General features: G+C 44.2%; 1 protein-coding gene across 1 annotated transcript in view; it reads left to right on the forward strand.

Moving 5' to 3' along the window:
• Nucleotides 1–10,224, forward strand: part of LOC118576399 (testis-expressed protein 2-like) — a 36,867-nt gene extending 26,643 nt beyond the window's left edge. Inside the window, 2 exon segments of the mRNA XM_036176664.1 lie at nucleotides 9,169–9,341; nucleotides 9,836–10,224. Of these exon segments, the coding sequence (XP_036032557.1) occupies nucleotides 9,169–9,341; nucleotides 9,836–10,224 (562 nt within the window).
• Nucleotides 10,225–10,749: the final 525 nt, after the last annotated feature.

Here is a 10,749-nt window from a genome sequence, read left to right on the forward strand (position 1 = left end):
AGAGAAGGAATAGGACCTTACACAGATCATCTACAGAACATAGATATTTATTGAGGATGTGATATGTGTCAAGTACTGGGCCAAAGCATTACCATGAGATTTGCCAAAATGATTGATTTTCCTCACATGATTACCCAACCAACAGTCAGTGGGTTCACAAGGATTTTTTAACAGAGATCTCAAAAGTGTTGTGTCTACTAAACATCAGTTTACCATGGTTTTGACAACTGTAGGTTGACACAAGGAGGGCAGTTTAAACTGGTTCTGAGAGTCTTGGTTCCTTGGACGTGGATCTAGCTACATTCTAAGTCCTGACTTCAGGAGTGTTTAACATATGTCACAGCAGTTTCATAAGTCTGTTTAAGTGACTTCTGTCAAGGCTCAGTGTGTGGCTTTATGGCAGGGTACTAGACTACTACACCTGAGGCCTTAAGTTCGACTCCCATTTCCTCTCCCCCCTTTTCATGAGCCCACTCTCTCCTGATCTTTTGTTTCCCTCACCACTGGAGAAGGATGGGAGGACATAAGAGAAAAAGACAAGCTTTTAATCCTTACAAGTTTTTTTCTCATGTCTCCTATTTGTATTTTGTTTTGTTCTGTTTTTTGGCTTTTCAAGACAGGATTACTCTGTGTAGTCTTAGCTGTCCTCAAACTTGATTTGTAGATCAGGCTGGTCTCAAACTCTTAGAGGTCCTCCTGCCTCTGCCTCCTGAGTGCTCAGCTTAGAAGCATGCCCCACCACTACCCCTGCATGATACTGGCACTTTTAAAACAATTTTCATAGATGGAGAAATTGTGAGCTACAAACCACATTGATTTAAAAGAAACTTAACCAGTGGTTTGGAGAGGGCATGAATATACAATGAATGAGCTAGAAGTTAGAATGGAGACCTAAACACTGAGAAGCTGAACCATGAAATGAGAAAGGGAAGGATGTAGGGACTGGATATATGCATGTGCGTGTGTGTGTGTGCGTGTGTGCATGTGTGTGTGTGTGTGTCTTGACCTGTATTAAGCATATTTTTAATATTTTTACATAAACAGATCATTGTTTACTATTTGTACCCTATTGTCCTTTAGCTAGAAGTACAGTGTTCTGAGTCTTAGGTCTGTGGAAATGGGTTTAGCTAGCTTACCAGTCATGAATTCACTAGTACTTTAGCCTGGGTCAAAGTCTTTTTTACACCATTTGAGAGGGCACAAAGGGCCCTGGGAATGTTGCCTAGGGGCAGAGTTCTGGGTTTCCCTGTAGAAGACCTTAGGTTCCATTCCCAGTGTTCGATTCCTTGTACAGCCTGATTTCCCTGCTTTTCTTAAGCTGTTTTTTGAGCTTTTTGTTCCCAAACACAATGAATGTTATGTATCATTAGCCAATGAGCCACAATACATCTCTCATCGCACACACACACATATATATATATGCAAATATGTCACCTAAAAAGAAAATTAATAAAGTACAAGTAAGATTAGAGCAGCTAGGGATGGAGAGATGTCTTAGTGGTTAACAGCACTGTCTGCTCTTCTCATAGGACCTAGGTTCAATTCTCAGTCCCCACTCTAGAAGTCACAACTGCTTCTAACTCTAATTCCAGAGGATCTGACACCCTCATACAGACATGAATGCAGGCAAAAATAACAATGCACATGAAATAATAATGAATATATCATTTTTGAAAATTACAGCAGCTGCTATTCCTATGGCTACAAATATGCAAATATCAATTCATAATTGACTGATTTCTTCAATGTTCTCTCCTATCTTGCACGTTGGGACCTTACACAAACCATCTACAGAATACAGACATTTATTGAGGATGTGATATGTGTCAGATACTGGGCCTAAGCTTTACATGGATATGAAGAGATGATTGATGTTCCTCACGTGATGAACTCAACCAATGGTCAGTTGGGTCACAAGAACGATTATTTTGGGGGAGGTCTCAAAGTGTTGGTTCCACTAAATGGCAGATTACTGTGGTTTTGAGAACTGTAGGTTCACTCAGGGAGGGTGGTTTAAACCTGTTCTGAGGGTCTTATGTCCATGAAAGTAGATCTAGCTACATTCTAATTCCTGACTTCAGGAGAACTAGCAATGAGGAACAAATTATTTTTTTTGAGAACTCATGAGAAGCCATCCCAAGAGCTGTAAATTTGGAAAGAGGTATGGGAGCGTAGGGAATGAATAGTCAGGTGATGACCTGGGAACACACCAAGCAAAGTCTGTTCCTGATCTTCATATCTGGAGCTAATCTTGTGAGTGTGGAGACAACATATGAGAGCTTGATGATGGGGAACTCAACTTCGAAAGCCAATGCTGTAAGTACTGAACAAGAGTTAGTATATAGCTCATAGAAATGGTGCTGTCTGGGTGAGAGGGCTGGTGCTGATCTTTCACCAAGAATGCTAGTGCATTACTGGGGCTTCTAGAGCTAGACCTTGGAGTGTGGATGATTGTTACAGAAAAACTTTCCATGGAAAACAGGTGCAAGGATTGTGTGACCAGAGAAAGGCCTGGAAGTGTGAAGATGCCTCTGATAGGCAGTAACTTTGGGATGAAAAGGCAAAGCCACCTTGCCTTTTGTATACCCAGACATAGGTCTGCGATTGTAAAGATGGCACAGTCCAGTTTGCTCTTGTGAACATGACCAGGAAATAGCAGTAAAGGATATATATCAGGGAGTATGAAAATGTGGGTGAGGTGCTTTGGACTTCACTACACAAGGCTATCACCTACTCCTCAATGAGTGCATCCAGAGCTAGGTCTGAAAGTGTGGCCATGACAAGGGCAGATATGGCTGGAAGTAAGAAAGGTCCCATACAGCCATATGTTTAAATACTTTGCCCCACATTCATAAGAATGTTTGTGAAGATATAGCATTTGGGGAGATGATTTATTGATGAGGATGGTGTTCTGAAGATCCAGTCATGAACTGAGGGGAGCTGGTGAGGAAAAGCTGGTATAGGAACTTAGTGAATTTTTCTAGGAATAGAAGTGTGGAAATGGGTCTGCAGGATGTGATTCTTTGGATCTCACTGTACAGAGCATCTTAGATTAGGCTCTGTGAGAGGTCAGAAGAGGCCATTTTTGAAGGAGCATCCTTACTTCCAGTGAAGGAGGAAGCATTAAATAAGATATGGATTGAAGCTGAAACTTAGCACCATTAGGCAGGATTGGAGGTCTGAAGAGAACTGAGGAGAAGCTTTTGGAAAAGGTACAGCCTTACTTGCTATTCAGACCCCAGTGTAGTGGGGAAGCCAGGGCAGGGTATTAACAGTGAAGCAGTGGGCAGAGAAAGAGGAAGGATTAAAGGATACATGAATAGAAGCTGAGCTTTGGCACCAGGAGATAGGATCAAAAGCCCTGAAATGGTCTGAGGAGAAGCTATTGTAAAAGCGACAGCCTCACTTGCCTTTCAGTTCTCAGTGTAGTGGAGACACCAGGACATGGTATGGGCACTAGGAATAACAGCAGGTCCTGTGAACCTGAACTAAGCAATGAGACAGCCTTCCTGTGCTTCTGATAATAGAGCCAGAGCTACCTAAGCTCTTTGATGTAGACAAATTTCTAAACAGTCTTACTAAATAAGAAACACAGGGCCAAATAAAGGGGTAAAAGCCATAGAGATCAGAGAAATAGTGAGAGCCCCCAGCTCACCTAAGCTTACCATGCCACTGCAGATTCCCCAAAGAGAGATACTTCCTGTCTAACCTTGCCTTTATTGCCTTACTGTTCTGCCTTCTCATTGGCTCTGAGCCCAACTTCCTCACTTTCTTGTCACTACCTGTCTGTATGGACCTCCAGGTCTCTGTGGTTAGTACTGGGATTAAAGGCCTGTGTGTCACTACGCTTGGCTGGTCCCTAGTGTGGCCTTGAATACACAGAGACTCTGTTCACCATGTGATCAGATTAAGGGCTTGTGCTACCACTGCCTGACTTTTGTTTATGGCTGGCTATGTCCTCTGATCTCCATCCAAATTTTATTTATTAACATACAAGTAAAATATCACCACACTTTGAAGCCCAGAAGAATGTGAGTAAATTTCATACATTAGACAATGAGTATTTACCCTTCTATAGTTTGATTTTGCTTTTGTTTGATCATAAAGCTGGGCTTATTCTTCCACCTTAGACTGAGAGTTTATTTTACTTACTTTTGCTTTTAGTTCCATTTCTGTTTTCCAGGACCCAAAATATTAGAAACTTTGGACTTTTGAAGAGATTTTAATCATTTTAAAGAGACCAAAATGTGATAGTGTATGAACTTTTCAAATTTTAAGGGCTTTTGAAATTACGTATTTTGAAGTATCACAAGATTAATTCAGACCTAGAGAATAACCAAGTAAGAAAAGAGTTTGGCTTCATAGTGATGCATTTTGTGTAGCTGATAAGTAATCTAATGCGTTGCTTAGTAATTTGCCAACTTGACATAACCAAGGGTCATCGGAAGAACCTTAATTGAGAAAATGCTTTTATATGATTGGCCTGTAGGGAATATTGTGGAGCATTCTCTTGATTAATGCTTAATATTGGAGAGGATTTCCCATTAGAGGTGGTGTCACATTTATTCAGGTTATAGTGAGTTATATAAGAATAGAAAGTTTAGTGGCCCATGGGAAGAAAGCTAGTGACCACCTTTTCTTTTTGTCCTTCATGTCAGTCCTTGTCTCAAGGTTCTTGTCTGGAGGTGGAAAGTATAAACTGCAATAAACCCTTCTCTGCAAAGTGGCTTTTGGTCATCTTACTTCACATCAGTAAGGGAGTTAGTTATTGCTGGAGAAAACTTTGTGATGATCATTATCAGGCAAGTCTTTCCATGAAATGTGCAAGTGAGAATGTTGGAGTATGGATTTAATCCAGGTGGCATTGGCACTGTGAGAACTGACCAAGGAAGGCCAGTGCTGTGGCCCCAAGAGTAGGCATGACATCAAAACATAGGAATGGTACTGGAAGTCAGCTTTAAGTGGAACTAAAGAGGCAATGCTGGTGAGCAATTAAAGCAATTGCATGTAGGTCTGGGAGTACAGAGAGACCCTAACAGAGCTGGATTCAGGCAGAGCTCACTAGGAAATGTGGGTACAGGCACCACATGACCAGAGAAACTTCTGCAAGTGTGGAAATGGCAAAAGCAAGTGAGGTTATATGGGGGTCACCAGGCAAACTTGGTACATGTGAGACCTTGAATTGTGCAGGAGGTTGAGGAAGGTTTAATTTTGTCGAGAGGATGCTGCAGCTGAAGTAACTGTGAAATCTGCTAGACACTAGCTAGGTATGGGAGTTTGGGGATGATGTTGGCAGGCAAGATTATTTGGAGTGAACAAGGCAAAGCAGTTGTGAGTTCTGTGCATTTAATGATGGACCTAGACCACAGAGTATGAAGACAGTACTGGCAGGGTAGGTGTCGCAGACCATGACCATACAAACTGGTGCATAAGATAAACATATTTTACTAGTATTTGGGAGTGGTGGGATGGTACAAGCAAGCCTGTTTCTCAAGAAAGACCCAGGGAAAGATGATATACGAACTGTTTGGTCACAGACACTGTTGGGAGTAAATGGATGGCCCTGGCTAGTGAAAGTAGAACAAGATCACCAGGCAATTCTGATACATGATCTGCATATCGACACTTGGAGTGTACAGATGGTACAAGGAGGCTTGGTTCTAGGGGATGCAGAAAGGAAATTCAACTAAGGAATATCAAGTCTAACTATGTGTAATACAAATTGTTAAACAGTCTTATTAATAAAAAAAGACCCTGGAGTCAGATATTGGGGTGAAAGCTGATCAGATAAGCAGAGCAAACCACGGCCCCCAGCTATTACCTCACAGTCCACAAATTCTCTGACTGAAATCCTCAGCCTCAAGAGGGTGAGTTCCTGTTTCCTCACTCCTTACATACCTTTCTGTGTCCTGCCATATTACATCCTGGGATTAAAGGTGTGTGTATTTCCCAGACAAAGTCATGAGATCTCAAGTGTTGGGATTAAAGGTGTGTGCCACCATGCCTGGCTCTGATCCCAGTGTGATATTGAACTCACAGAGATCTGGATGGATCTCTGCTTCCTGAGGGATAAAATTAAAGATATATGCCACCATTGCCAGACCTCTATGTCTAATTCGGGGGCTGGCTCTGATCTCTGATCCCCAGACAAGTTGTATTGGGGTGCACAAATAAAATATCACCACAACTATGTCTGGGGTACTGCTGAGAAGAAGCTGACATAATAGCTTCTTTTGGGATTCTCTGCCAAATTTTGTGTAAGCAATGAAAAGGAGCTAGTCCCACTAGAGTAGATGTGTTCTACTCAGGTGAGTTCTGGGAAACAAGAGGGGAAATTTGGTACAGGAGCTGATTTTTTAGTCCTATGCTGGTGTAGGATTTCCATGACTAGATGTAGGAACTGAATTGTAGTTTTGAGGCTAAAGGATGACATTCTTGAGGAATCCCCAGGCAATGCCAGTCTGCCAGTCCAGAAGTGGCAGATGTTCAGAGGAGAGTCATGAAGAAAGCTGATGTCTGATTCTGCATCCAGGCTTAGGAACTGTACTGGAGAGATGTAGGTTTACATGGTTCAAGGACACTCACCAGGGAAAGCAGCTGCATGACTGTGTGGCCACAAATATGCCTGGAGACATGAGCATGGCTCTGATTGCCAAGGGATGGCTTTGCAGCAGGGAAGCGGTCTAAGCAATGTGTGCATCCAGAGGTATGTATCACAATATGCAAGGAATGGGGCAGGATCAATTCTCAAGGTACATGAGAGGGAAAGTCAGTGAGGGAACTTGTATTACCATAGCAAGGCCAGGGAGTGTGGGAATGGCAATGGGCAGAAGAAAATCTGGGGAGCATCACAATGCAAATGCATGCTTAATGTGTGCTCACACAGATAGGACTTGGGAGTATGAAGAAGACACAGGTATCAGAAATTATGGATCCACCAGGGAAAGCTGTTACAGGAACTAAATGACCAGAGCTACTGTTGTGAGTGTTAGGATTGCACAGGCTGGTGGGATGTGGTTGAGAGCACCAAGACAATCTGATATATGACCTGCTCATCCAAAGTCCAGTCTTGAAGTGTTCAGATTGTTCTGGTAGGCCTAGGACTCAGCAGGAAATCCATATAGAAACAGTGACACAATAAAATAGGCCTTGGGGGATAGGCATGCACTGTTGGATTAAGTTCAGTGAATCTAACCAGGACAACCAAAGAACTGTGGCCATATCCACAACTATGTGAGGAAGTATGGATATTGCTCACTAAGGCTGTATTCCATGAGAACTCATTAGGAAAATTTGGCACCTGAGGCGAGTGACAAAATCTACACCAGAGAGTAAGGAGAGGGAACCAACAGGATTGATTAAGGGGAACATTCCTCAGGAACTGTATGACCAGAGGTAAATCTGGAGGTTAGGAATGATGATTACAGGCATGTTTCTGGAGACTTTACTGCACAATATGGGTATTCAATTTAAGCATCCAGTACTGGGTCTGGGTCTGGATTATAATATGGCATAATACAGGCTCATTTCTGGCACCATTTAAAAGGTAAGCCAGTGCTGGAAATTCACTACCAAAGCAAGGTTGGTATAGTGTTGAATCTGGAATATGGATGTCTGCTTTCACCTATCTGTGCGTATCTGCCTGCTAGAACTCTGATCTGAGGACCTGAAAGAATGGGCCGGGCTACAGTTCTATGCTGTAGACAACCATGCATCAGTGTCGGTGACCCAAGGAAGACTTAGTTCAGAAAATTATGATCAGAAAAACATGAAAATAAAGCTCAGTAACTGCATACTAAAAAAGCAACCCTTCCACAAATCTTTCTCAGGATGTACTAAGCTGTTTTCTTTTGGGCCACCAATCAGCTTCCAAATCATGACTCGGAGACTTATGCTCATTTCTTGCTAGTTCTTATAACTTAACGTGTTTCTCTTCATCTATGTTTTGCCTCAGAGCTTTTTACCTTCCTTTCTTTCTGTTTGTCCTACTCCATCTAGCTGGCTGGCCCCTGGCATCTCCCTCTCTTCCACTCTCATTTTCTCCTTTTTGTTCTCTTTCTAGATTTCTCCTATTTATTTCTCTTCTGCCCACAGGCCCTGCCTATCTCTCTTACATTTGTTTATGCTATGTAGACAAATCGCTAATCGGTACTATTAATAAAACACCAGAGCCAAATATTATGGTTAAAACCTGAGAGATCAGAAAAGCAGAAAGAAGCCAGCCATCACATTCTCACCACTTGGAGATCCTCAGCCAAAGAGACCTATTTCCTGTATACCCATGCCTAAATGCCTTTCTGGCCCTTCCATCTCACTTTCCTCTCCACCCAGCTATATCACTTCCTCTTCCTGCCCAGCTCTGTCCCTTCTTATCTGTCTCTACAGACTTCCAGACCTTTATGGTTAACTAGTGTTGGAATTTAAAGCATGTGCCACCATGCCTGACTCTGTTCCCAGTGTGGCCTCAAACTCACAGGGATCCAGAGAGATCTCTGCCTCCCAAGGGATAGGATTAAAGGCATGTGCTACCATTGCCTGACTTCTATGCTTAATACAATGGCTGGTTTTTTCCTCTGATCCTCAGATAAACTTTATTGGGGGATACAGATAAAATATCGCCACAATGCTGCATTTGGTTAATTATGTAAAGATTCTGTGCATTTGTTTCACCTTGCCTGCCTAAGGCATCTGATTTGTCTAATCAAAACTGAATGGTTAATCGCTAGGGCCAGCTCTCCTGTGTACTGCAGCTGATGAGAGGCAGCACTAGTTCCTTCACTCTTGTGACCCCAGAGTCACATCTCTCCCCTACTGTAGGTGTCAATGGGTAAGCAGTGGAGGGAATCTTTTCCTCATCCATGCCTCCACAGAGCAGAAAGAGGGTCAGGGTCAGCTCTCTTGCTCTTACACGCTCAGTTTGCATCCCCTACAATAGAGTTAGCTTTAGTGTGCTGTCCAGGTGAATTTTACAATTGTGGTGAGGGGTAGTGACATCTTTCCAGAGTGTTGGAGACAGCTCTCTCCTGAGGGGCAAAGCCATCTCTCCTCCTGCAGTATCCAGTGAGGGGCGGGACCAGCTATCCCAGGGCTAGGGAAGGGGTGGGTCTGGCTCAGCACAGCCCTCAGATTTGCACCTGCATGATTCCTATGACTCATGTGCTACCTCAGACAAGTATACCTCATCACAGACTACATCTTCAGAGGGAACACAGACCCAGAAATGGCCCTTGGCAGCATCTCAGGCCCAAATGTCATCATGGCCCCAGTAGCAGCACCAGTCACTCAGAGCAGTATTATGGCCCTGGTGGCAGCATGGTCCTCAGAGAGCAACACAGTCTCAGGTAGCTGTCCAGACCCTGAGCATCTATATAGCCTGTGGTGGTAAGAGACACCTAGATCTTAGCTGCTCCAGGGCCACAGACCCAGACATGACCCTAGGCAGCAGCCCATGCTCAGATGTCACCATGGCCCTGGTGGCAGCACCGCCCACCCAGATCAATATGGCCCTGGAGGCAGCATGACCCTCAGATACCAACACAGTCTCAGATGTCTGACCAGACCCTAATCATTGGCATAGCCCTCAGTGGTAACAAGAATTATGGATATCAACTCAGATCCTGACTGCAATCCAGCCATGGACATAGACAGTGACTCTTGGCAGCAGCCTGGGCACAGATGACACCATGACACCTTGTGGTATTGCAGGCCACTCAGGTCTGTATGCTCACAGCTGCAAACACACCCCTCAGAACCCCATCTGGCCTCAGGTGATGGCTCAGACCTCAAGTACTTTCACAGCCCTCAGTGACAATAGGAACCACGAACACCATTACAGACCCTGGCTATGTTAAGGCCATGGACCCAGACATGGCCCTTTTGGGCAGCCTGGCTCAGATAACACTGTGGCCCCATGTGACAGTACCGGCCACTCAAATCAACTCAGCCCTGGTTGCAGCACAGCCCTTGGACACCATCATGGTCTCAGGTTGCAACCTGGATCCTGTATATCCATGTGGCCTGTGGTGGCAACATGGGCTACCAGACAACAGCACAGACCCTGGCTCTGGTGAGACCATGAACCCAGACATGGTTCATGGTAGCAGCTCAAGTGCAGATGTCACTATGGCCCCAAGTGGTAGCACAGGCCACTCATATCAGCATGGTCCCTGTGGTAGCATAGCCCATAGACACCATCATTGCCTCAGGTTATGGACCAGACCATAAGACTCTGCACAACCTTCAGTGGTGACAGGATCCACCTACATCATCAGAGGTCCCTGGACATTACCTTTGGCTCAGGTGGGAAGCGGGCCATATACATCAGCCTGTTGCTCACCATCCTCATCTCTTCTGATCCACCTCTCGCCCACACCCTTGAACCTTTCTGCCTCTCTCTCTCTCTCTCTCATTTTCCACCCTGTACTTGCTCACCATAATGGTTTCCTGACACCTGGAAGATTCCTGGTTGAGACACAGGTGGCACTTGGTTTAATCATGCATGCCCCTGCTACAAAAGCATGACATGGAGATATTGACTTTCATCCTTCGCATGCCTGGGCCTAGAAACCATGAGCTTGGTATGATAGTGACCAACTGCCCAGTGCCAAAGGCCTAGAAAGTGCTGAGTGGCTCCTAATTGGTTGTGCCTCGTGCACTATATTTTTTAAGACTATACTTTAATTCCCCTTCCTCCCTCCAAATACTTCTTATATTCCTCCCACCCCTCTTTCAAATTCCCAGCCTCCTTGT

This window comes from Onychomys torridus, unplaced genomic scaffold, assembly GCF_903995425.1.
Source record: "Onychomys torridus unplaced genomic scaffold, mOncTor1.1, whole genome shotgun sequence".
In the NCBI taxonomy this organism is placed as follows: Eukaryota; Metazoa; Chordata; class Mammalia; order Rodentia; family Cricetidae; genus Onychomys; species Onychomys torridus.